The sequence below is a fragment of the Harpia harpyja genome, chromosome 5 (assembly GCF_026419915.1).
Source record: "Harpia harpyja isolate bHarHar1 chromosome 5, bHarHar1 primary haplotype, whole genome shotgun sequence".
Lineage (NCBI taxonomy): Eukaryota > Metazoa > Chordata > Aves > Accipitriformes > Accipitridae > Harpia > Harpia harpyja.
Window position 1 is genome coordinate 10814915 of NC_068944.1, and position 27645 is coordinate 10842559.

The 27645-nt window shown below is 43.1% G+C and overlaps 1 protein-coding gene across 2 annotated transcripts in view; it reads right to left on the bottom strand.

Annotated features, from left to right (window-relative positions):
* Nucleotides 1-342: 342 nt before the first annotated feature.
* The window catches only part of GLIPR2 (GLI pathogenesis related 2), a 41688-nt gene continuing 14385 nt past the window's right edge, over nt 343-27645 (bottom strand). For both annotated transcript variants that reach the window (XM_052786939.1, XM_052786940.1), the window contains 4 exons: nt 15190-15298; nt 11651-11754; nt 2977-3054; nt 343-1928 (listed from right to left, as the gene is read on the bottom strand). In XM_052786939.1, the coding sequence (XP_052642899.1) occupies nt 1768-1928; nt 2977-3054; nt 11651-11754; nt 15190-15298 (452 nt within the window). In that variant the 3' untranslated portion in view covers nt 343-1767. The remainder of the gene's footprint in view (nt 1929-2976; nt 3055-11650; nt 11755-15189; nt 15299-27645) is intronic.

Here is a 27645-nt window from a genome sequence, read left to right on the forward strand (position 1 = left end):
ACACGTCTGAGTGGGAGTCGAGTGGGTATCTTTACTGAGAACACGTCAACCGAGAGAGGGAGCAGCAGAAATGAAATGAGATACAAAGCAGGAGTTTAAGGGAGAAAGAGGTACGCCTCTTCAGCTTCGGCTTCAAGTGTTACCTCAACCTTTGTATAAAGGGATGACGAACGAGCTGCTGTGTGATTTATCGCTTCTTAGAAGGTCTCGTCTGTCTTTCCTGGACTAGAATACTTGCTGCTCTTATTTGCTCCATGTTGCAAAAGTAATAATGTCATATGTTAATATCCTAGAAATAAAATCTGCAGATTATTCAACAAAGACACAGGTAACAGCAAAAGCTTGAGTAATTCATAATCAAAAATATTTAATTTTCAGATGTCCATTATATGTGTTAAATTCTTGGTTACAGAAAAAAGATTTTAACATACAGCATCACAGCGACATATAATCAAGCCATAACAGTGTAGTTTATGACAACTGTGTAAACAAGAAGAAGTATTTCCGTAATGGCACTCTTCATGAACCAAATTCTGGCATACAGAATCTCAGCAGAAGTCAAAAAAAACATTTACAAAGAAAAGAAAACACCAAATTGAATCACAGTATATGAACCTGGCCAAAATGGCCCAATCCACATTTTCTAAGAGAAAAAAGTGTCCTCAGAAATTTTGCTTGCTTGTTTTTAAGGAAATTCAATCTGAGTTTTTTCAAGGCATCAATCCAGCATGTGAAAAATTTTTACTATTATTGAATAATATGAACAAAGACTAAACATCTTTTAATTATGACCATGTGAATACCTCCTACTGTGACATTATTAGAGACAAGAGATTATTTGGGAATGTCATTGTCTGTATGGCATGACACCTGCAGAAGATAGTCCTTAGGAAAAAAAAATAAGTTATTGAGAAATAAAATCCAATGTGCTCCATCAAAGAAAATTTTTGTGCATCAATATCTAAGAGGAAAAGTAGTATCTTACTTTCCTGTAACAGAAGTAAATAATTGATTGTAAGACAATGTACATACTGTAAACTGTAAGATGGAGTTCGAACTTGAAATACACTCATCTCAAATAGATTTTAAATATTAGCACCTAAAAAGTAACGCTGGGATTTAAACAATTTTAGTAGCTTTCAGGTCATGCATTAGTTATGGCTTGCTTGACAGATACAATTTTGCCAGCAACATTTTAGTGTTCCGTGAGATCCTCTTAATAAAAACACATAGGTCTGAATGCCACTACATTTTACACATGTACCTTTCATATGGGCAGTTTTGCATATGTTCCATCTGCAGAGAGAAGGCCCCAGTAGTAGGAGGTATAGATAGAGCAAAGAAGTTACAGTTATTAAAAAATACTGGAAAATTGGGAGTACATGATATAATTACAAGCTGGTATTTTCAGTTTACAGAAAGCGATAAATTTGCATGTTTAAAAAAAGACATCCAACATGTGCTTAGTCACATGCTGACACAGAGTTCATGCAAACTATTAAAAAAACAACCCTTATAAATTTTACCCTTCAGAAATGCTGCATATACTTTGTCCTCAAATAAACTGAAGCCCCCTCAGAAATAACAGGGACCTAATGTGCAGATCGATTCAAGCAACATGTAATTGCTTCCTCTGTAATGAAAAGTGAACAGCAGGATCAAACAGGAAATTTCATTGAATTGTACTTCATTTCAAACACTGTTCAGTCCAAATCCAGGTTCACTTGTCATTAGGCAATAAGGCTACCTTAAAAAAAAAAAAAAAAGTTATTTTCTTGGAGGAAGGACATTTTCTTCATAATAGCCTGGATTTACTACATTTCCAGCTGGATCATATCTAGCCACCACAAATGTTGAGCCATCACTAGCAGATGCTTTTCCGACTCCCATCTTTTTTGTGTTCTTCCAAACCATTGCTGTGAAGTGACCTGAAGAAAGAGAAACATATGCATTCATTTTAGGTACTAAATCTGTAACATTCCCTTTAACACGTGAGGGGAGGGGAAAGAAAGAACAATACAAAACTGTTTCTTTAACAGGAGAACAAGCTAAGGACATGAAAAAAAAAACCCACATCTAGCATTTTGTCTTGAAAAAGCCTGATCTGCTCTGGTTCCGCACTACTATTTCCATTTCCATGTCCTCTATCCAAATAAGAATACCTAGTAGAAGAATCATGAAAGAAGTAGTTTGATAAGTATCTGATATAAAATTTGACAAAGACATCACAGTCTTTACTCCCTGCAGTATGAACAGCAGTCCTGACAGTGACTAGTATTTAGTTGCTTTAACCATCTCGTACTCCCCCATGTGTCTGCATGTGCAACTGTTCAAAATAATACTGGGTTTGTGGCTTCTTCTGCCTAGTTGTAATAGCCACCCCTGCACTGTGCTGCTCTGTCAGTTGTTCCCTCTATGCATAGACAAATCCCATGGGAGAAAAACGTGATTTTCTTCATCTGAAACAAGCTCAGGCATATCTCCTGCTTGAGCATTATTCAAGGAACAATGTTCTTATGTTCATTCAACACCAGATTGCCAATATGCAGTCAATGGCCTGTTCCTGATCTCCAGATTATATCTGAAGTGATCTCTGTGATTGATTGGAGTGATATAATTTGGTAGAAGTCACATGTCAATGTAAACAACAGGATAGTACATTTAGTAAGGCACCTATATGATTCCAGTTTAGTATTTTCTACAAATTAATTTGCCTTAAAAGTAAGTTGCCTTTTAAAAACTTTGTAGTTGGAGGAAAAATACAGTATAAAGAAACCCCACAAATTTTGCTTACTTCCTCATTTCTCAGTTTCCTTTTACCTCTCTGTCAGTTTCTAACACAAAACTTGGGGGAAAGTCTAAATTTTTTTCTAAGAAAAAAAGGTAGATTTTTTAAAAATATCAAACAAGTTGGCTAGCCTATTTCTTAAAATAAAAGCTTTGGTTTTGAAGAGATAGTGCCCAGTCTGAACTTACCTGTCCCAGAAGAAAACCCTGGGTTTTGAAAGCTGTAATTTTTTATTTCACTGTACCATCTGTCAGCCACATCCTTTCCTGAAAGACAAAAGAAACCTGCTGTGGAATCATGACATAAACACAGAAGTGTAGCTCACTTTTACAGCCTGGCCAGCAAGATCTTCTGTTAATAGCTGGCAAGAGCATCTAGAAACATGGAGAAACAGCCTTTTTACTGAAAAGAGTTTTTGAAATGTAGTACATGTTACTTACCAAATCTTTTTGGTTTTGCAATAGCTATTGCTACTCAGTTATCATAGAATCATAGAATCGTTTAGGTTGGAAAAGACCTTTAAGATCATCAAGTCCAACTGTTAGCTTAACACTGCCAAGTCCACCACTAAACCATGTCCCTAAGCACCACGTCTACACGTCTTTTAAATACCTCCAGGGATGGTGACTCAACCACTTCCCTGGGCAGCCTGTTCCAATGCTTGACAGCCCTTTCGGTGAAGAAATTTTCTGTAATATCCAATCTAACCCCCCCTGGTGCAACTTGAGGCCATTTCCTCTTGTCCTGTTGCTTGTTGCCTGACAGAAGAGACCAACACCCACCTCACTACAACCTCCTTTCAGGCAGTTGTAGAGAGCGATAAGGTCTCCCCTCAGCCTCCTTTTCTCCAGGCTAAACAACCCCAGCTCCCTCAGCCGCTCCTCGTAAGACTTGTGCTCCAGGCCCTTCACCAGCTTGGTTGCCCTTCTCTGGACACGCTCCAGCACCTCAATGTCTGTCTTGGAGTGAGGGGCCCAAAACTGAACACAGGACTCGAGGTGCGGCCTCACCAGTGCCGAGTACAGCAGAACAATCACCTCCCTGCTCCTGCTGGCCACACTATTTCTGATACAGGCCAGGATGCCGTTGGCCGCCTTGGCCACCTGGGCACACTGCTGGCTCATATTCAGCCGGCTGTTGACCAGCACCCCCAGGTCCTTTTCCACCAGGCAGCTTTCCAGCCCCTCTTCCTAATTTACTAACTTACTAATTTACTGATTAGTCCAATGCTTTTTATTAAGCATCTCATGCTGTCAATGACTTGAGTTCTGCTCGACGCAAACACAGTTGATTGGTTTCTCCACTGGAGTACGAGGCCATGGCCAGCACAGCCTGGCTCAAAGCCTGGACAGGCAACCCACAAAACAGCTGTAGAACCAAGCAGAGTTCGTCCTGTTCAGGGAAGATCTCTGCAGCAAGGTGCTCGCCTGGTGGGACAGAGCTGATGAAGAGTGCTATACTACCACCAACAGATCAGGGAACAGGACCATCCACCAATTCTCGTCTGCTGTTAAAACTTTAAAAGGTTGAAGTTAGAAAAACCTTTGGACAAGAGAGATCTATCTGTGTGGCACAGCATTTGGATCAAGATGGGGGCAGAAATCCCTTTAGTCCTCAAAGAAATGTCCTCAAAGAAACCATCTGGCAATTTGACACATTGAGCTTACATTTTTTTCTGCCCAGAACCTTCTGCAACTTTCAGCCTGGAAGGTAGTGAAGACATCTCCCTCATCCTGGATGAGTGCTCCTGTCATTAGGCTGCTACATACAGCTTTCACCAGCTCCTCCCTCTTGGAACAGGTTTGAAAAGACTTAGGTGAGCCTTGCCAGATTTTTCTGAGCAAAAGGGCACAGGGACCTTTTCTACGGGGAGGCCTCCCACCTGTGGATGCAGGTATATGAAGACATCCTCTTGCAGCTCCAAGCAACCCAAAGAAAAATGACACTTCTGACATCCTCTACTTTTCCGTGTTCGCATCAGCATTTAATACTTCAAATTTCTGAGTGCATTTATTTTCAGTGGTTCTTACTTAGCACTTGAGCCATTGTGAATGTCCACTTTGAGGCACTCTAACTCGGGGTACTCCAGTCAGACACCTCAAATATACATGCCTAGGAGCAGCTGCTGTGTGGAAATCCTTGTGTCCAGCACTGTCTCATCTCATCAAAGGCTTTTACTGACCACAGCTGTATAACGACTATGACTATGGCCAGTGATGCAGCACTACATGTCTGTGGGTCTCCAAGGTTGATGTTTGCCAAAGAAATAATCCTTCCTTGTTTTCTGCTGAACAGTTAGGGAACCTGACAGAAAGGAGCAGATTCTGATAATCTGCAGTGGGTCCTGTGGAACAGGCAGCACAGAGGGCAGAAGCTCAGACCAGAACTTGCAGATGTTACGCACTCAAAAGTCAAATGTTACTTCTCTCCGATACTGGTTGTTAGGAAATTCTTGTGTCAAACACTGGGAGGGGGGAAAGGGGCAGGTTTTTCCCTGAGCTACATCAATAATGAAATTTCTGCTTAGCATTCCAGGATGTATAACGCAAGGCCGGTTGATTTCATAGCAAGCTGCCAATGCTGTTAAGCCTACCACCATGAAGAACGCAGGTCCCTGGTGGACTGTTGGCTGCAGAACAGCAATGACTCATGTTTTGCTATTTTGCAGCAAAAAGTCTTAAACTTGCACTGTTGTAGAAGTCAGACACTGCGTTAACTTCTTTAAACTTCAGTTTCTTATGAATGCAGTCTGCTAAAAGGATGGCGTTGTTAGCCTGGCAAGCTGGCTGTCAGAGCTGTCATTGAAAAGAAAATATTGAATGAAATGCCATCTCTTGAGAGGTTTGTGAACCGAAAGTACTATGAACTTATCTATGCCACGCTGCTTGTTAGGAATAGTGCTCTCTTAGTAGAGTCAATTTACCTTTTCTACATAAAAAAGTAGAAAACCCTCTCTTGCTTCCCAAAGTAAATGTTTCAGGAATAACAGTAGGTTCCTCCTTTCCCTGTGCCAAACAACAAACCCTGTAGACCTCTTTTAGGGCTGAAGTCTGTAACACAAGTAAATATCTGCTCATTTGTTACTCACACTAAAGCTAAAATGAAGACTGAAAAAAGTGTAAAGAGCCATCTTTATGCAATACTGAGGGAAAAGAAAAAGCACATAGTAAAAAAAAAAAAACAAACCCAAAACAGGAAGATCATCCTGTCCCACCCCAGACTTCAAAGCTATGAAGGATTTAGATATGTTTGTGGTAAGCTGGGTGGAAGAGAAGTACAAAATGTGACTGCAGACATATCAGGCCTTATGAAGCACATGTATTTTATGTGTACAAGTGCTTAAGTGACTATACTATGTAAGTAGTATTTTTACAGATGTAGGACTGCATTCCCACTGCTAGCAGCACTTCATTCCCTCTGTTAACGTATCAGTGTGATACAGCGTAAAGAGTAGCTCAAGAGAAAGTCATCCCCGCTCTGCTTACTGTAGCTCTAAGAAGTGTAACTAGGCTCCACGTGACAAGAACTTAAAATCTCCATAATGGAAATATTGCAGGACACATGGAAGTTTTGACAAACACAGTATCTCTTCATAATTTTTTTTTTTAAATTTAAAGAATACCATCATGTGAAAATTTGGTAACTCTTTAATTCAAGGGAGATGGCAATGGCATCGGTAAGAATACCTCAGTCCTGTACATGAAAGACAACGAGCATAGCTGGGTAGCACAATCTATGACATGTTAATTCCCAGCCTTCGTGGATGAAAGCTTGCAACTTATTGCAGCCAGGCAGTGAAAGCCTAGAAGCTGATAGCTATGCTCCATTTTTCATGTGCAGGATCAGGCTATCATTATATGGCATTGCTGTCAACCTCCTTGAATTAAAAGAGTCATTGCAACACAGGCTGTGAGAAATTAAAGACTAACTTGTTCTCGGCAAAAGAGAAGGTGACCAAAGGACTAGGCAACTTTTGACAGGCTCTGTCTTGAACTCATGTTAAAGAAGTGTCCTGGAAGTGAAGGGAATGAATTGGATCTGTCATATGCCGCAGAAGGTGAGGGGGTCCTACGTGGAAGTTTTTACCACGTGAGAAGACAGGTGGGTACCTAGTGATTAAACGCCCTCTCTTTCCTCTGAAATACTTTTCTTCTGATTCTTTGCCCCTTGGGGAGCAGTAAACAATGCAGTGGTGGGACACAAGCCAAACCAGTGTTGAAAGTGACAGCTGATAAACAGGGGACTAAGGAAAAACTCTCTTTTGGGCCCAGTGACCCCCGGGCTTCCAGAGAGAGAACAGCACAAGGGTCAGCAGAGCACCGAGCCTACCTGCTTTAGCAGCAACTTGCATCCTCAGACGCGTTGGTTCAGAGAACTGGCCACAGTATTTCCATTTCAAATTATTACGGAATAAGTGATGCAGTTATATTTAGCGTCTGTTTCCCTTGCATTTCAATGTTTCATCGAAAACAGCTCCCACTGCCCCCAAAGCTCCCCCAAAACAGGGGTTGGTTGCTGTTCAAGATGCATTTCAATCAGAAGGAAAGAACACAGAAAAGAAATCTCGCTCCCACCCCTCATTCCCAATTACAGCAGAAATGATAGAAGTTTACGTCTATCAAAAAGCATGCAGATCCGTCCTACAGTCAGCGCTGCAGCTTCCCTTCTGTTGCTCCACTTGCAGACCTAATTAGCGTACTGCTGGTTTTTTGAACATACCCTTCCTGTTTGCATTGCTGTAAACCACATTCATAGTTTCAACACTTTCTCTTTGGAAACATAGTTTGACTCCACCCTTCTCCTAGCGATAGCTGACTGATGACCTGCTCGGTTGGACTTACTAGGTGTTCATTTCAGACAGAAGAGGCTGAATGTTGCTCTAACGAGTTTCATCAGTACCATGACTCTCTGAACACAACTACATCGCATAAAAATTTCGTGCAACTATCCTTGAATTAGTGTCCAAGTATAGTTCTGCCCAAGACCAGGTCCCGAATCAGCATACTGATTTGATTTGATTTACCGAAGCTATGAGCTAGTAACGTGGCCATGCTGACTGTGCCTCAAGCTGCCTCATATCATCAGAGGCTTGACCATGTGAGGTCAGTCCATACATAGGACTAACAGTCCTGGTGTCAAGTTCTTCTGCTGACACGACTCTCTGAAGGACAGAGAGAGAATAAGGGGCCACTGCATGTAAACAGGTGTCAGTGCTCTTGCCTGGCCATGCTCTGCATCTCATCAGTTGTCCTCTTGCCTCATTAAATTTCATTTCTCACTATTTTCCTGGGTGAGGAGCTCTGTTCTGTGCGGATGTGGGCGGGTGGGGGGTGAGTGCCAACAACGGGTATCACACCAAGGGTTGCAGGGAACTGGGTGTCTGCGGTGCCGGCAACTGGAGCACCAGTGTGGGTGCGAGTACTAGCAAAACACAAGCTGGACCAGCTGGCGAGCAGGCAAAGTGGTCTGGGAGGAATCTCTACAGAAGTGTATGGCCACCGCAGAGACAAGGGGGGGTCCTGGCTGACGGCCAGGGAGCTGCATGTGCCTGTGTGCAAGACGCACTGTAGTGGCGGCTGGAGTGCAACTGCAGCCTCAGGGGTTGGTACATCCAGGTGCCAGCAACTGGGGAGACCGGCATCCAGGGGCAGCTACTGGGCGGACTGAGTGTCTGAGCTCAGCTGCTGGAGGGACCCACACTGGAATTTTATTTCCATTACTGATATATCTATAGCATATATATATATATATATAAAATTTAATGCTATAAAAATATAAATTATATCTATTTTTAAAAATCCATTACTGGGAAATACGTATTTTTATATGCATATATTATGTTATATTATTTTACTTTTTTATATATATATTCCAGTAACATACTTCATTGCAATCAGCCAAAAAGGGAAACAGGATGAGGCCACTGGTGCTGTTCATTTTACTGTTGACGGCATCTGTTTGTGCTGATCTGTGTGGCCGCCTGCACATATACACATGTACATGCTGCGTATGTGTGCGCAAGCCTGGGAATACATTCTCAGCCTCACTACTGGCAACACAAGGCTGTGGCAGCCCTACTACTGTATTCAGCTCCCCCAACATTTAATTTCTCTGGGCCTAGCCTTACTGTTTCTCCTCATACCAAAGAATCCTTAAATCTTCAAGTAATCTCACTGAGTAAGTTGCTAAAAACATTCTAATAAAACCACACAGGACATATTTCTGTGCAAGGATGGGCAGCACCATGGTGATCTACTTAAAAACTAAGTACCCCAAACCTCAGAACTTTCCTCAAATGTTTGTCTAGCTTTTGTTATCACAACCTTCCTTCCACCAGCCTGAGGGGAAAGAGGATAGAGGTAGATTTAAATTTGCCTCAGAAGTAAAATATCTACCTAGGTTGAAGTCATACTAAAGGCTTTAGGAAGTAATCCTCTACTTCCAGTGTTCCTCATATAGGTCCTTATTTTATTTGACTTTATTTTATTTACCAGTACTGTATAAGCCTGGTGTTAGACAGCAAGGGACGCATCAAGGCAGAGCGTGCTCCTCCAGGGCTGGGGCAGAGGGTGGCTGTGCCGCTCTGCCCGCTAGTCCCCATCTGTAGGCAGACCCAGGTTCCTCCCATAACAGATTTGGGTGATAACGTAGAGTGAACTTCTCTTACGAACTCTCTAGGGTTGATAAGCTGCAGTGTTTTCACAGGCAACGCGGCACGTTTTCACGACCACACCAGCCGTCCCAACCAGAATTCAGTCATCCAGTGCTTGCCTTCAGCCTCCGGACACATGAGAAATGAGATGAGGCATCCTGAGAAGCCTGACATACTACAGCTGCCAAGGCAGGCTGCGGTCTCTCGCATTAGTGGCAGATGACAGCTCACTTATTTGAACACAGACAAAGAGAAGTCTGCCACGGAGCAGTTCCTGCAGGACTGGAGGGAGGAAACAGCTGTCAACTATTTCTTGGATTACAGGGATAAACATATTTCCAGCGACAGCTTTAGGCTATGTAACTCTCAAATCCTGAATACAATTCAAGGTATTCTTGTACCAGCAGAGGAGTCAAACTAGAAGGCTTTTATAGTTGAAAGCTTAAATCTTCTCTGAAACAAGAAATGGATCTTCTGGCATTATTATAGAACTCAATAAAAGCCAAAATAAACAATAGCATCCCTTTTTTTAGAGAGAATACAGAGTATGCTGGAGGTTTATTGAGTTTTGCTTTATCTGGGAAAGAAACCGGAAGACACTGCCTGCCTTTGTTAAGCCCTTGAATGGATGCCTTAATACAAATTTCAGCCTCATTGAGCAGGGTACAAATTAACTATCCAAAGGAACTATATGAGAAAAAAAGGAAGAATGAACCAACTCCACAGAGATGAAGACTAAGCCCAGAGGAGAGAATAACTTTCTTTGAAGAGCTAGTTTTCTCGTACTGGTATTTCGAATGATCCTGCTGCATAGGAAATGTCGAAGTGTTTTACAGAACAAAAGAGGATGCAGCTTAATTTTCTCAGCAAGACATTCAATCCTGTGCATAAAAAAATAGCAACGAAATTGCTGAAAACTGGCAAGTTATGTATGGAAATAGCGCACTGAAGAAAACAAATGGGATCCAGAAAAAGACAGGCATTATATAATTTATGGAAGGATTCGTCTGTTTTGTTTCCAGCTCTCTAAATGGCAATTCTGTGACTTTAACCTCGGGGGAAGGAGCATAGGCCATTAACACAAACAAGAAGGGAGAAGTAAGCTCAGTCGGTGAGTCATAGCCACTATGCAAACTTTGCCATACATCTGTGTTTTCCCATGCTGCTCTGAACCCTTGCCTCAGACTCTTGCGATGGACAGAATGCCAAATATGAGTACATCAAATTGTATTTTTCCACCCCGGGTTTCATTTTCAACATGAAAAAGTACCCATTAGGGACTAGAGTTGGCACTTGCAGAGGAACCGAGCAGTGTCCCTGGGTCTAAAACTCACTGAAATTTCCAGGTCGTTCAAACAGGGCCTCCAGCCTGCAGAAATGATCCCCTGTCTCCCCGAGGCTGTGCTGGAAATTCCAGGGGTAGATGGGAATAAAGCAAGCAAGTGGTCACTTTTAATACATCCCACCTGCTGTCTCAGCAGCCTAAGGCATGAGCCCTGAACATCGCTCCAGCTGAGGGCTCACCGCAGGCTCTCAGCCCGGCCAAAACTCAGCTCCTTGGGCATCCAAACCGAAGGCCGCCACTTACGTGTTACATTTATGATCAGAAAGTATACGGAGAAGTTTTGTCTTCTAAAGTGAAGGCACGGAAAAAGGCTCAAAGCCTGTTTGCTGACAGAGGAGAAGAGACCAGATGTCTAACACACTAGCCTCTGTCACTTTGGTGTCCGCCCTGCCCCGTGTTTGCCCCCCCAAAGAGGAACTGCTGCGTAACACGCAATGGGCATTTTTCCACCTTCCTCACCACAGCTGTGGTCAGCCCTCTCTGTGGCTGGGACAAACTAAGGATAAAGGTGAAGTGCAGGGCATTGACGGCTTCCTTCTCTCCTCCCATGGACATACGAGTAGCGCTCAAGACAGCTCCACAGCAGGGACACACGGAGCCAAGTCTTACCTCCGAAGGGTCGTAGCACACTACCACAGTCCCTGACCCCCTCCATGCCTACGCGTGCTCCTTGCTCCCAGTACACACAGGTGACTACATACCACCATCCAGTCCCCACGGAGCCTGGGCTGGGCTGGGCTGCGGTGGACGCGGTTTCAAAGCAGAGGAAACACCACTACTCTTGCAACCAGATGCTCGGAGCCCAAAGTACATGAGACAAGCCATTTATCCAGTGTCTGTGAGGCAGCAAGAGAAGAAAGCTTACCTGGTTGGTCATAGGATGCCCATGCTAGGTTTTCTCCACATTTTCCGTTAGCAGACTCGGAGCTGTGTTTGAGGACCCTCGTGGTAGCCAGTTCTTCTGCGTACCTGGCAAAGGAATCCACACACCAAGTTACGGACCGCAGCCACAGTGAGCAGAGAGGAGGGGGAGATGCAAGCAAGGAATTTTGCTGGAAGATGACGATTTAAGTCAAGTCACTCGGCTGCAAAGCCCTGAAGCCAGGGAGGCTTTAAGCTTACACAGACCTAGGAGTTAGGCAAAGGGAAGGCCTGGAGGCCATTCTCCCTGTCTTTCATGAGCATCTGTGTCACTGATGAGAAGGTCCCAGAAGAAATCAAAGGGCAGATCTCCCCCCACCATGTTCTGCCCAGCACCTGGAAATCCACTGGCCATCCTTAGCTGCAGCTGCTGGTGGAAAGGGAAGTACCTGCAGCGATTGCTACAGGTGTCACCTCCTGACATTTCTAGGCACCTCACAGGAGTAACTTAAATGTTCTCAGTGAGACGAAAAAAAGACCTGAGTGGGGATTCAGTCAAAGCAAGTGTAAAAAACCCTACATTTACAAACGGAAAAAAGTCAAATGCAAAACAAGAGCAATGACGGTACGGAAGAGAAGGGGACCACACGGAGAACCTGAGGCAACAACTGTGTACACCAACACAGGGATAAGCAGCACTGTTTCTATAGAAGTTGACATGTGTGAGAGCGTGGGATGTATTTTATTGTCTTATGACAATAAGATTAAGAATAACATCATGTGTAAAACAATTATTCTCTTTATTCAACATTGGAAAGGCTTCAGTACAGAGACAGGGAAATTGGAAAGACCATTTGTTATTTCTCATGGCACAAGAAATAGGAGGCAACACACAGAATCATCAGGTCGTAGATTTAAAAGTTAAGTAAGACACAGCACTTTTCCCACACTGCAGCAGAAGTCATCGCTACAGACGATGCAGACACCAAAGCACAAGTGGGTTTGAAAATGAGCTAGACAAATTTACAGTGTGTGTACGCAGGGGGGAGTCTTCAGGGCTTATTAAAAAACAGCAACAAACCTACTGCTTAGGGAAACCATAATTTCCAGGAGAAATCTGTAATATCCGGGAGAAGATAATGGGGGAAGGATCACCACATTTGTTTTGTCCTGCTACTCCTGCCCTAATCATGAATTACTGGCATCTGCCAGAGACAGGAAATTTGTCCAGCTGAACATTTTGGCCCAAGTTAGTACTTCATTCATTAGGTTCTCATTTCCTTCTGTCCTAATCCTCCCACAAAAATAATAAAAAAAATGTTTAGCTACATCCATCAATTCAGAAATAATGAAAACTTGTCAGTTGTCAGTCTGCTAGATCCTGAACTAGAGGATCTCTAGATGATCCTTCATGCCCTGTATCACTACAGTCCTGTAATTTTTCTCTTCAAGGATTCCCACATCCCAAGCAAGAGGCAAGACTGGAACAAAGTACACATTACACACGGATAAAGTTGCCAAGGATTTGAGACAAAGGGTGATTAATTCACTCTAGCTCAGGCAGTTGAAAGCATGAGATTTGCATCTGAGATCATCACCCTATGCTTCATTACAGTCAGAGATAAACAGACACCTGCTGAGGGTGACTCATCTCATGCTAAAGCAGGGATCCAATAGTCAGTTCATCTAACCTGTCACAATTATTGGAACTGAAAATAGTAGGAAACAGACTATTTTCAGCACAGATAGAGAAGCACGGAAAAGTACCCAGAGATACATCAGATATATATCAACAAAGATATCAGATATACCTAAAGAAAAGGTGAAGTCCTTCTTTGAATTTAAGATTATGTAAAATCTGTCTTGACAAATAAGAGATCTCTTATATTTCATGTCTTCTATTCAGATCAAACCATTTCTGGTTCTTGCTATCAACCAGTCTCAACAGTCTCTGAACATGTGTTTCTTAATTCTTACAAGTAAAGTTACAGACCGCAACCAAAGGTTTCCTATTGTTATTCACCACAGTGGGGAAAGTCAGCTGAGACCAGAGAGGACTGTGAGGAATTCCAGAAGGACCTAAAAATACTCAGCAGGGGCAATAGCACGCTTGGAGATAAATGTGGAGCAATGCATATTTGACAGAATAATCTGAACTATTTATACAAGTTGACTTGTTCAAACCAACTATAGCACTTTGGAGACACAACAAGTGTTATTGACAAGTCAACGAAATTTCTTCCTCATGAGGCATCATGTAAAACAGAAATGAAAACAACACTTTGAAGAACAGAAGGAAAACCCCAGATGATTACAAAGGTATGTGGATGAGTCACTGGCATTCCATCTCTTAGAAATACTGTATCCAGTTATCATGCTGTCTCAAGAAAAAAGAAATGTGAAAAAATAAAGAAAAAAAATCTGAAAAAATCAGATTTTGCTTGCTGCCAGAGTGCATGTCCACACGCCACATACACGGTGCGTTGTACAGCACAACACCTGGTCTAGGAGTGTGGGAGCTGGTATATCTGTGTGACCATGCAGCACCGTGCTGGCACAGTAAATCAGGTTCTGGAAAGGCCAAAGCCTCTCTGGCTCCCAGCCAGCTGGCGTGGAGAAGGCTGCATGGTTATGGTAGAAAGCCTAATGGGAGATGAGATCTCATGTCTGCAGGGATCAAACCAGCCACTATTTAGCTATTACGGAAAGACATTTATTTTCTGAATAGTTTTAATCAGCATTTACTTACTCCTGCAGGTATCTGCTTTGTACTGTGAGGATCATCCTGAAAAAATTGAAGATTTTCAAATCTACTTTGAAAAAGGTTGCTGTAAAGGGAAAGGAAGTAATCTGGTTGTCATGTGTACAGCAAAGAGGACAAGCAGTATTGGACTCAAATTTCAGTAAGGAGGACTTAAGTGAGACAGCAGGAAGATGGATCCACTGTATGTTAGACTAACAAGAAGTTGTGCAGCCTTCAGCACTGCAGAAGAGGTAAGATGTGTCCCTCCTGACAGACGAGAGAACAACATACACTGATTGTGCTTCTGGGGCAGGGAGATAGACAATTTGATCTGAAATTACTTCCTTCTGATTCCATTGATCTTAGACCAGTCATCACTTCCTACCATGAAAAAGTTCTTTTCTCACTATTTCAGCAGCAGTGGATATTCTCCTGCAGATGACAATCCATCATCTGACCGCGGTGGTGGTGAAGCATGTTTTAGGCAACTGCCCTCTGCAGAGGAGACATACCAGTGTAGACAGATGCAGCCCACATCTGGAAAAGCGTGCAAGAAAGATTTATACAGTTGTGACCACAGAAGTATCCATGTGACCAGCTGGTGCTATGTGATGGAGAAAGAAGGCATGACAAGAGTTGGGTAAGGAAACAGAAAGAGTAGAGTCCCTCACTTTCCACCCAGTAAGTCTTCATTGAGTATCAGCACATCAAAAGGCAAATATTTTTGCAGTATGCACGGTCAAACCTAACAGATAAAAATGTCACGAATCTCATTAGAGAAAAGAAAGGACTGAACTCACTGTTGGGCTCCTCTGTTTAACTTCTTGCAGAGTTTTAATGGGGGGACTCCGTGTTTCTTCCTGTAGTCATTGTGTGCTTTCAAGACTTCTTCAGCGAATTGTTTGGAAGCTGAAATCACATCAAAAAAATTGGAAAGGTCTGTCAAATACAGACATTAGCGAAGACAGAAAAAGCATACTCTGTAGCTAAGACGTTGATGCAGGCTGGACTGAAGAACAGAAGAATACCACCCTCATTACCTGGGAGTAGGACGAAACGAACCGTTAATGCCTTCCATCCAGGAACTAACTCTAAGAGACACTCGCATTGGGATGGTACAGACTCACTAAAGGTTGAAGAAAAATGTGAACCTTACTCCTTTCCTCAATAGCAAGGTGATTTAAGGTTAGTTTGACTGACTTTCATTTTAAGATTTCGGTGCACTGCACCACCATTGCCAAGTCTCAGAGTAAGCGACAAATAGGTCCTTTGAGGACGTACACTAAAAATGCAAATTATTGTCACTGTATGCAAGAATTTTCTGTTTTAGTCAAGACACCACCTATGAAAGTACTTTGAAACATGCACCATTCTTCTTATTCATTATATAGTACAAATTCATAGAGATGTCAAAATGCACCTTTATTTGGCTCAAGACAAATAATTGTTCACAAACAGCAAGTGGTAAGGAAAGAAATGACTACCGGGGATGATTCCCGCCCCCCATGCTAGAGTGTATTCAGTAAATATCTGAATTCCAAAGTTACTGCAAAGCTTTAAAAGAGCTCGTGTTTGTACCATGGTAAACTTGGGACTTTCAGCAGCGCAAGGCAGAGGACAAGCAACAAGTCACAGCGCAGTTCACTTTGATAGCAGTTTCATGTTACCTCCTTTTATGACTTTGCCCCAAGATTCAGAGAAAAAAAAAATTCTCTGTCATTGGTCACCCTGTGGAATTTGCTGCTTTAAGAGAAATTTGGAACCTGAAACAGGGTATTGGGACAGTTAGAGAGGTATGGATAGCATCTTTAAAACAGAAAGACAGTTTTCACTTTCTCTGTCTTGCTGAAGCTTCTGAACAGGCCAAGACATCTTTGAATATTTACTCCAATTTTACCATGACACAGGTTCCTACATTTATCAATGATTCATCAGCTTCATTTCTGAATATCCTAACTAGCATGATTACCATCATTTTCCTTGTGAGACACTTCTGAAGCTCAAATAGACCTCATGACTAGAAAGTGTTTCCTGCTACTAACCTTAGATTTCTCACCTTCCTCTCACTACTCAATCCTAACAACTATAATCAATCATTCTCTCCTTTATTAGCATGTACACTATTATTAGCATGCTGTGATGCATTTTCCCCACAGCAGAGCTGTCAGTTTGCACATACTGCTCTCATAACTTTTTCCTAAGGTGATTACCCAATGCATATTCATGCTTTAAGCTGTTCTCAGAGTTCTCTCCAGTTTCCCCAACGGCAGCCTAAGATAATCTCAATATCCAAAGCACATAGAAAGCCATTACTGTTTCATGCAGTACCTTAAACCTTTTGAACACAGTCTAAAGTTGGGTTGACCTTTTCCAGACCAAAGTGTCATTGTGGACATGTATTTAATATATTCTCCATCAACATGCTTTCAGGCTCGATTTTTTTGGTATAAAATTGTTGGCATAAAACAGCAACAGCAACCCTGTTGAGTGAGATGAGATGAGATCTGCCCGCCACCTTCCTCCTCGTAGGTTTTCCTTCAATTTTGTCTGGGTGTCACAAGTTGCATATCATCAAACAAACCAGGCACCTCCACTCTGGTGTTTAAGCACCCACACGCCCTTTTGCTAACAAACCTGTCCCATCACTCTTATTACCACTGCTCACAGCTGACTGATTCTATCAGGTCAGAGCTCTAAACCTCTCATCTGCTGCATCATGCGGGGTCATGGCCTATTTCTAAGGCATCCATCACAGGTTACTCAGGAAACCAAGCCTATGGCCAGTTCACTTAACTTCACTGATGCAGGGGTCCATGCTTCCAGCAGGGAAATTTAAAGACAGCCTGCAAATCAAAGAAGTTGAAATACACAGCTTTGGAAGTTGCATCACATACTCCAGGCTGCATTTTTCTGCAAAAGACCACCTTAAAGCTTGTGGCTGTTATCACCTAGACTTACTATCTCATCCACTCAGCATTAAATAGCAGATAAACAATCTGACCTGCAAGTGTGAAAGTTTCTATTCAAATTATTTGCTCTCAATGACAATAACAAATTGAAATTCTAAAAAAAAATTAAGTCAACTGAAATACAGGCTTTGTCAACTGTCAGTCCATCCATTAACAGAAGTGTTGCATAATCGAGCTCTGTACTAACATTTTGACTTACAAAGACCAACAAGTCATGGACAAAACAGTTTCTTCTAGCCATGGCAGGCACCGCTACACTGTCCCTAGAGAACCTCCATCCTCTCCTTCCCTCAAAGGTGGCTGCTATAGAAACACTTCTCTATCGTGACTCAAGCTCATGGGCTAACCACCTCCCTATGCACGGCTTCTCCCGTGCATGCTGATGTGTGGAGAGGGACACTCAACTGCCAAATGTATTTCAGATTTGTTTTGGAAGACATGTTAAGTTTTTCCATTTTACCAATGTTCCATACTCTGAGAAGCCAGACATTAAAAGTGAGAGTTAACGGGAGTTTTTGGGCTCCCACCCAAATGGGAACAGCTTCCCAAACAGCTTTGGAGACGTACTTTTTTCCCTTCATGTAAGCTGCTAGAAAAAATTATTTCCTACTGCCAGGAAGTTAGGTTTGGTCATGAATCATTACACAGCTTAACAAGTAAAACAACTAAAGGTATTAGATACAGTTGCTTGCTTCTCATTATTCAATTATTTACCTCTATTTTAGATTCTTCTGGAACATTGGCTAAGATAATGGCAGCACGTGACAACGAACTTCCAGGCTATGATATGGTACAGAGCACACCTTACAGTTGTTATGTTTTTGGACTTTCAGTTTCATTGATCAACTTTGTGTGACCACGGAAAAGTAAGCAGAGGCATCTAGATTGCCTTTGCCCATCAGATTAGTTTTTCTGAGTATTCTACATCTCCAGTCTCTTACAGTCTCTATACAGTGCCAATCTACTTAGTCTTTCTCATATGAAGACCTCTTCATGCCTGAACCCTTCCTGTCTTTTCTCTGAACCCTGTCTTCTCCTGCTCTGTTCCTCCCTTAGTTTGGACATCAAAACAGAAGCAAGTTATCTGAACATGTCTTCCACAATACTAGCTGTTCTGCATCGCCTTTGCAGCTGTCAACTGGACCTACTCCGCTGGTCTTGAAGAGCTGCAAGATGATGTGGGGAAAGATTAACAATAAAATATTCCACAAAACACAAACATAAAACCTCTCTACCCAATATCTACACAACAGAAATGCTGTGGGTAGCCCTTATGTCAGCACTCAAGACGCACAACATTATACCAGGCATACACTTAACTAGTAAAAAAGGCATACTTTTTTATTGCTAAGTATCCACCCCAGTGATTCAAGAAAGAGCCCAGTATCAATTTCTAGAAGTATCATTGCCTTCTCAGTGCTCTCTGTCCTATTTTTTATGGATTAATCTTCAATGGTAATTTTGTACTTTCCATACATACTAAGTTTTTCGATTTAGCCTTCAGATAATTAACATATAATGTAATCAATGAGAGAGAGTTGGGGTTGTTTAGCCTGGAGAAGAGAAGGCTCTGGGGAGACCTTCTAGCAGCCTTTCAGTACTTAAAGGGAGCTTATAAGAAAGATGGAGACAGATTTTTTAGTAGGGCCTGTAGTGATAGGACAAGGGTAATGGTTTTAAACTAAAAGAAGGTAGATTCAGACTAGTCACAAGGAAGAAATTTTTTATGATGAGGGTGGTGAAACACTGGAACAGGTTGCCCAGAGAGGTGGTAGATGCCCCATCCCTGGAAACATTCAAGGTCAGGTTGGACGGGGCTCTGAGCACCCTGATCTAGTGGAAGATGTCCCTGCTTATTGCAGGGGGATCGGACTAGATGACCTTTAAAGGTCCCTTCCAACCCAAACCATTCTATGATTCTATGAAATGGACCCCATGTAGAATCCTACACAGAAGTGTACCATTATGCCTGCCTCAATCCCTCTTTGAACCATGACATAGGCCTCAACTCTTCACCCAATGTGTGCATTACAGGTAAACGGAGATAATGATACCACCTTTCAATTCTGACCCAAAATAAATAATGAGAAATGTGCTCATATAACGGCTAGAGCAACATATCTGAGGAAAGCTGCAAAATACACTTCAAAGGACCCACCCTTTTGGAAAGAGGTAAACGTGAAAACCTGATACCAACAGCCTTGGCAATGTGACTCACGTTACCCAGGACGCTGCATGTTACTTCCACACTCTCTCCTGCCCAGAACCCAGGCAGGAAGAATCCAAGCGCCAGACTACATGGAGAAGACACAAATGTAAATTGGACAGAAACACATAAAAGGGTAACCATTTAAACACTGAGTATAGCTCTGCTTTAATACTGAAATCCCTTCAGTCTCCCTTGACACTGCAGAATTGCTCTACCCTACTCTAACAGCATAAATGGGGTGTGGAATAAGAATGCAGCAAATACAACTTTTAATATGCCCAACAGGTTTGTGAAAAAATTCACTGGAGGCTTTAGGGAACTGTAAAGTAATTATATCAGGAAGTCCTTTGTTAGTGTCCCAGATAACTGAAGATACCTCTATTTCAACAAACTTCTCAAAGGATATTAACAGACTGGAAACAAACAAAATTCTTGAGTAAAACACATCCCAGCTTCTAATGGCCACATTTTCATCTAGGCCTTTCTAAGAGGAGACCTGACATTTATTATTAATAATCTTTATTAATAATCTTTATCCTCACTTGAAATGTAATTCCCTGGAAACTAGCCCTTGCTGAATCTTTCACACTCTGAGAACAATGTTCCTTCAATGGAGAAGTGATATATATTTAACTGATAGGACAAATGTTAAGAGAACAGTTATGCCTCTACTGCATTTTGACTCAGCACTTTGGTTTGAAGTCACAAACGCTCCAGGATGGTCTTATACTGGCTGGCCTCTGCAGTACCACAGGGAGTGAATATTCCATGTTTCTTTCTCCATGTATTTGACTGCACTTTCTTGCTCCCCATTTGGGACAGTAACGTCTTCAAAGACTGGCCATTAATGCTATTCCTAAATATGTCATTTAGGAGCGTGGATCTGACCCTCCAATTCATGAATCACTTCCAGCCATAAAAACTGACCTCCTTCAGTGCTAAATTGCCCTGTTCTCTAACAAAACTGGCTGATTGCTTCGAAACATACAGAAGAAATGAAACCATGTATACATCCTGGGCGGAAGGAAAGATAAAATGATACTATATTCAGAAAGTGTTATATCGTGGGTGGGGTTTCTTTGTCTTCTTTTACACCTTTGAACCAAGAATTAAATAAAGGGGCAACATCTCCATCCCATACAATAGGCATTTTTATGGGAGACTTCATAATTGTTGGTACACTATTTCCCTTCCAACCTGAATTATCCTATGACCCTACTAAAACTTAGAAGAGAAAGTATTGCTTTGGGGAATTAAAGGAATTGGGGGTTATAATTAGACATGAGTTTGAATGGGAGTAGTTTCCTGGAACGTTCTTGTGTTTATCAGGCTGCTCAAAATAGCTTTCCCTTCAGCTCAGGAGATCCCTCTTCAGGGAGGAGATTCTCTGATGTCTTTCAGCATTCAGTTTTGCCTGAACTTTTCTTACATACCTGCTTATAGCTGGGGTGAGCTTCAGGACAACAGTAAGATGTCTGAGTTAATTGAATCTGATGGACAAAGTCCCCACTCATTTTATTATCTGGGTTTCCTCTACAGCAAACTGGCAACTTAATAACCTTGCATTACCTGTGCCATATGACATAACACACTATTTCCCCCCATACCCAATTTGAGGCTTATTGCCTGAGAATATGAAGCTGCTGGTGTAATAATGTTTCGATGACATTAGTCATCTCACTATTTGATTGCAAATCCTATTCTTGCTATAATAGACAGTGTTGATGACTTCCTCACTCAAGGCCTTTTATAAACTGTTAGGCAATTGACTGCCCTGATTAAAAAGGAACACCTGGTAAACTGGAAACTGCACAGCTCTGAGAGGCAGCAGAGTCTTCTGTGATATAAGCATTTTAAAAAAAAGCAACACTAATCAGCAAATCAGCAGTCTTGAGCACTGACAGAAGCAAGTTCTCACTTTCATTGGAGGCAAGGGTGGGGGGAGAAGTCTTCTGTTTGCAGCCCCTCTCTCCTCCAAACAATCAGACCAACAAGGCTGTCAACAAGCAGTCACTACCATGGACTGGCCATCTTGCATAAGGTTGGAACTGACCGCTTATCATATCAAGAGAAGGCAGTGTTGGGTTTGCATGAAAGACAATCAAAAGTATTACTTTTATTACTATTCTGCCATGGGAGACAGCTAAATATTGTAATCATGCCACACACCGACACAGACAACCCTGGCAGGCAGTTAATGTGTAAGCTGCTAATCCTTTTAAAAAGGCTAAGGCGACCCTACCATTAGTAAGGCCTTGTATTCTTAAATCTAATTGCCACACAATTCCTAGGGTACATACACTTCAAAATACAAAGCCACAAGTGACCTGCGTGGTCACACTATGCAGGAGAAGAAAGGGAAACAATCTTCTCCATTTCTTCTCTTCCCCCCTCCCCAACATTGTATCTGCTTAGAGTTTCTAATTACAGTAATTTATGAAGAAAATAAGGTGCAACTGTATTCACTAATGGGTAACACCAGAAATCAGAATTTCCCTACTACCCAATCTGAGCTTCAGCTATTAGGCTGTGCTTCCACCTTATAACAATGTTCGCATGACAGCAGCATGATACTGTACTCTTCAGCAAGTAACAACTCTTCTAAGCCTTTTGTAAGTCATTTGCATGTCTAACTTCAGCAATTTTTGTGGGTCACTTATTCATATTTTGGATGCTGCATATTCATGTGCTCTGTGGATGGGCAGCAACAGAGAGAACCTTGTTGGCATCCAGTGCCAAGTCCATTTTACATAGCACTGTTAGCTGTCTGGTGGCAACCAAAATCTTTGCAAAAAGTGAAGAATTTTGTCAAGAAGAAGAACTGAATAAGGGTAGAGTAACTATCCTATGTCTCCTGGGATATGCTCCGCCATTTCATACCTCTACCATTTACGTTCTACCATTGCTTGGGGTAGCCATACCTGAACTAGCTTTCATCTCATTAGCTCCAATACCCTCCCACCTTGCTTTTCTGCCAAGGACATCCAAGCTAGCTGGGGCAATGCTCAAAGTATGTTTATTTATGCACCTCCCTGAGGCATGGAAATATGGCCATGCACATTTCTTCTGATCACTGATGTGTAAACTCACCTATCCAGTAGCCCAGACCAGGCAGGGAGACACAGGAAGCTTTCTTTACCCATATTTACTATCAATTACATCATCTCATTCTCATCCCCCTGCTCAACAGGCTAAATCCCAGTACTCATAACTCAAAATCTTGAAAAACATCGTCTTTGTATTTCCTAGAATCATAGAACGGTTTGGGTTGGAAGGGACCTTTAAAGGTGATCCAGTCCAACCCTCCTGCAATAAGCAGGGACATCTTCCACTAGATCGGGTTGCTCAGAACCCCATCCAACCTGACCTTGAATGTTTCCAGGGATGGGGCATCTACCACCTCTCTGGGCAACCTGTTCCAGTGCCTCACCACCCTCATTGTAAAAAATTTCTTCCTTACATCTAGTCTGAATAGAATGTATTTAAAGGATCAAATAGGCATATTGCCCCCACACCACCCCCTGGAAAGGTAAAATTCCACCTAAACCCCAGAATCTTTCAACCTCTTGATTTCAATGTTCCTTCTGCAGCTCCTGTTGCTTACGCACTGGCCCAGCGCTTGAGAGCCAAAGAAAAAAAGAGACTGCAGTATATGCAACGAATGTACATGCATGCCTACAGCCAGGGACTGCAGTTCCAAAGGGGAGACCTTTGCATCTCTCCAGAAAGCCAGTGCCACACCTACAACATTGTGTTATGGACATCCCCTCCTGTGACCTGCCACGGGGGCAGTTTAGGGGAATATACTCCTCATGGTCATAAGTCCTCATACAGTAGAGCTGTAGAAACTATAGGAGCTATCAGAGTCTGAACATCAGCAAACACTTTTTCACGCTGAGGGTGACTGAGCGCTGGCACGGGTTGCCCAGAGAGGTTGTGGAGTCTCCATCCTTGGAGATAACCAAAAGCCGTCTGGACATGGTCCTGGGCAACCAGGTCTAGGTGGCTCTGTTTGAGTAGGGGGGTTGGACGAGATGACTTCTGGAGGTCCCTTCCCGCCTCAACCCTTCTGTGATTCTAAACTGAGAGGTCTGGTTTAGTAATGGGTCTTCATAAGGGAAAATTCAAGAACAGGTTATACCCTACCACAGTTCACCCCAAGTCACTCCCTGAGGATCATTTATTAAGTGCCCAGCTCGTGCCACTGGCCCACAGAATTTACAAGTGCGACAAACAAACACGTAGGGTGTAAGTAAGCATGTATTCAATGATTTCTTAACATCTGCCTATCACAAACTGTCACCAGAGCTGTCTCATGGAAAACAGCCCCCCTGCCCCCCATACTTATACTTACAACAGGGCATGGAGACTTCAGCAACACATGCAACCCCATTTCAGCTTTGTGACACACAGGTGTATATGCAGGGACAGCCCTCACAAGCTATGTCAGAAAATGGCTCCCAAACACCGCTCCTACAACGGTGGCATGGCAAAGCTTCAGGAGGACAGTCAACTTACCATTTCACGCAGCTCTGCAACGATCATGCTTAAAGCTGAGACCAGGCAAAGCCCACATGATTTCTGTTCAAAGCTGAGATTCCCTCTGGTAACTCAGTTCGGTCAACTTTAAATGATATTAAATAATGTTTGCGGTGGCCTTAAACAGGCCCATATTGTCTTCCTCAACACCCCAGGCTGCTCCCGTCTCCTCGTACCTGCCCGCAGAGGGGTCAGTTCTGAACCAGAGTGGTCGGCCACCCTCCCGGCCTCGTGTCCCCCCCCTCTCGCAGGGCCACCCGGCCCCGCTCTGGCAGAGCCGCTGCTCAGACCTTCAAAGACTGGGCAGAACTTGCGTACATCTGCCTGTGAAAACATAACATAGATATGCTCCAGCTAATCTTTCGGAGAACAACACGGCCTCTCCCAAAACAGTGATCTGAAACAGCCTTCTGGCCTGTTGAGATATGTAATAAACAACAAAGCAGTTAAGAGACTCATTTTCTCGTGGTTTTTGTGCCTGTGCATAAAGCAGCAACCGACGCAAATTCAAATCCAGGCAAGATAGACACTACCAGCTGCGCTGATAGAAAACTAAGGGTTTGAATGTTTCCAGTAATAAAAGCTTTCTTCATGCTTAATTTTTTTTTTTTTTTTGAGAAAGATTTCTTGGAGGGTTCAGAAAGGAGAGCTGATGGTTTTTGATGTGCAACTCTGTGGCACGGGAAACCTTGGTAGGTATCTCAGTTATTACAGACCATCGCATTCCGTCTTATTCTTTGTGAGGCCTTCATACTTGTTTTGGTATTTTTCTGTCTTGACTATGAGGAGCGAAGGCCACTGATCTAACAGTTAACAGCAGTAACCGCTGTTGCACGGGATGGCTGCTGCGGTCTCCTCCCTTCCCCCACCGAAACCCTGATGGTTTGGCAGACAGGTAAAAATTGGGCCCAGAATACTGTCTGCCAAAGCCCGATGCCCTCCTGGCACATTTTTCTCTATTTGCCATTTATTGAACTTGAACCAAGTAATCAATGTCTTCTACACACAAAAAACTGGTAAAGTGTGGGGGTTTTAATTGAATTAACTTGATTTTTTGAAAGGCCCCTTTCCCACCACACCTCCAGATCCGTTCTGGTGTAACTTGCATTGACGGCAAGTTCTGCAAATGCCCCGCTGTTACCAAACGCGAATGCTCACTTGCTAGCAGTTCAGACTAATTCAGTTCCTCTATCCTCACCGGTCCTGTAAAACCGGCCAGCGTGAAACGCCTTGTCATTTTGGCGGCTTGTGAGTATCGCATTTCTCAGAAAGCAAACAGGTCACTTCTCTAGCATGCTTGTACTTTCGTTACAACCTGCTACGGCTGTCTCCCACCGAGATGCTCAAGTACAAGTTTGCACTTCAGATCAGCTGAAGGTGTAGCTCGCTCCGCAGAAAACACAACAGTCCTTTTTACTGTGCTCCGAAGGCGCATCTTAAGAGTTAAAAACCAGCACGTGCTTCTGAGGAAGATTAAAACCAGCGTGGAAAACTGCACCGAGTTTGGTTTGTGCCTCTCTTCTTTTTGTCGAAACCCTTTCTCGGCCCTTGTTTTTGTGCTGGCTCAACAAGCAGCACAGTGGGTAACTCCCAGCCCTTTCTCTGGAGTCCCACCCACATTTGCAGAAGGGGGAAAAAAAGAAAAGGAAAGAAAACCAAACACTGTAAAAAGATAGCCAGTGTTTACTGAGCCCGTCCTTGTCTCTGTCTGATAGCATCTGCACCCACCAGCCAGAAGAAGCAGGGCGATTCCCCTGCTCTTCACCTCCGCCCGGTTTTTAGGGAGTGAGCGGGGCGAGCTCCCTTCCCCCACCAGCCGGGGCCAGAGGGGAAGCGGAAGAAATGAGACTTTTAGCAGCCTGTTTTCTGCCACCATCCCAGCCTTTTCGGAGACTCCCACCACGCAGCAGAAATCCCCGCGCTCCAGAGCGGAGGAGTGGAGCTGGCGGCCAGCTGCTTCCCCCCGAGCATCGTCCGCAGCTGCTCGCATGGCCATCCCCTTTGGGACGAGGGCTGCCGGCAGGACCCCGGCCTCCCACCGCACGCAGCTGCAGGGGGGTCAGAGCCCAGCGGACACGGCAGTCTTGGCAACAGGGCAACAAAGAGCAGCCAGCTCACCATCACCTCATTTCCTGCAGAAAATACTTAACTCCAGTCTTTTGGGTTCGGGCTCTCCGGGATCTGCGGGGAGGGGAGCCTGCGCCGCACGCTAATCCAAACGCTGTCCGAAAAGAGAAGACCGGGGGGAGGGCAGAGAGGGTCCCCGTGTTTGGCTTAAGTATTTGCAGGAGTTACGGCCATGGGAGGCGTTTTTATAAACCTGATGAGGGAGTTTCAGTATGAATTTGGTTTTAGCAGCCTGCAGCTTCCAAGGAAGAAAGCTGAGTCAGACGTACCGGTCTCTTCCAACACTCGGCTCTATTCAGTCAAGCAAAACCAGTGCTAAGTCTCTAGCTCTGATACTTGCAAAGAACATGGCTTCAAATATAATCCAACAGCTAGTAACAACACATTATTAGGGAGCTTTTATCAAAGAACTGAGATTTTCAACAGCAGGATTTCTTTGCCTGGGGATACTTAGACTTCAAGATAGATTTACCAAAGATAAAATGTTGAAGAAACACCTTTGAAGACATTTATTCTAAAACAGCGGCCCCACTTTACATGAATTAGAGCGTCCCTAAATTTACGCCTTCAGGTAATCTCTGCCTTAATCCTTCTGACCCAGGAGAGGAGCAAGGTTTCAAGGTCAGACAGCTCCCAAACTGTTACCTTTCCATACATCCTAGTATAGAGAAACCTGCCCGCATCATGTCCTCAAGAGTACTACAGCAGGAACACGGGGTATTTTACACAAAACACAGGGGAAGCAGTACTCTGTAAAGTAGCTGCTCTCGCCCATTCAAAGGCAAACCACACTGAATGATCTCAGACAGGAATTTGAAGACTTCAATGCACTGGAAAGGGCAGATGGGATTTAGTCAATAAACCAATTGTCAGGACAGGATCTCAGTTTTATAATTCATCTAAAAATACCACACACGGCTCAAAGACAGTAACCTGGACCCAGTTTACCATTGATTTGAAAAGCATGACACAAGTGACAAAACATTTTTAACATGTACTTAGATCTCAAGCTCTATTTGTGTAACTACTTAGAGATGCAAACATTACCCTAAGCCTTGCAAAATGAGTTTCTGGTCTGTCGTTGCTGCTAAGTGTGGAACAACCAACTAATGTGCAGTAATAAACCTGCAGGAAATAACAAAGGCGGCAATTGCCTTATGACTGTATTAGCAATTTGCATATATTAAAACAAGAGGAGATTTTAATTATTTTGGGATTGGGAGGGGCACAGTGGAATCTCTCTACTGCTTTTGCCCAACATGCTTTGCTAATGTAACGTACAGCCACTAGACTTATCTGGTATTTGTACTTTTTATACTATTAGCAAGGAAGTGCTGAACTTGATACTTCTCAGCAACTACAGTTATTTAAATCGTTGTAAGGTTATTCACTAAATCCCAATCCACTTGAAA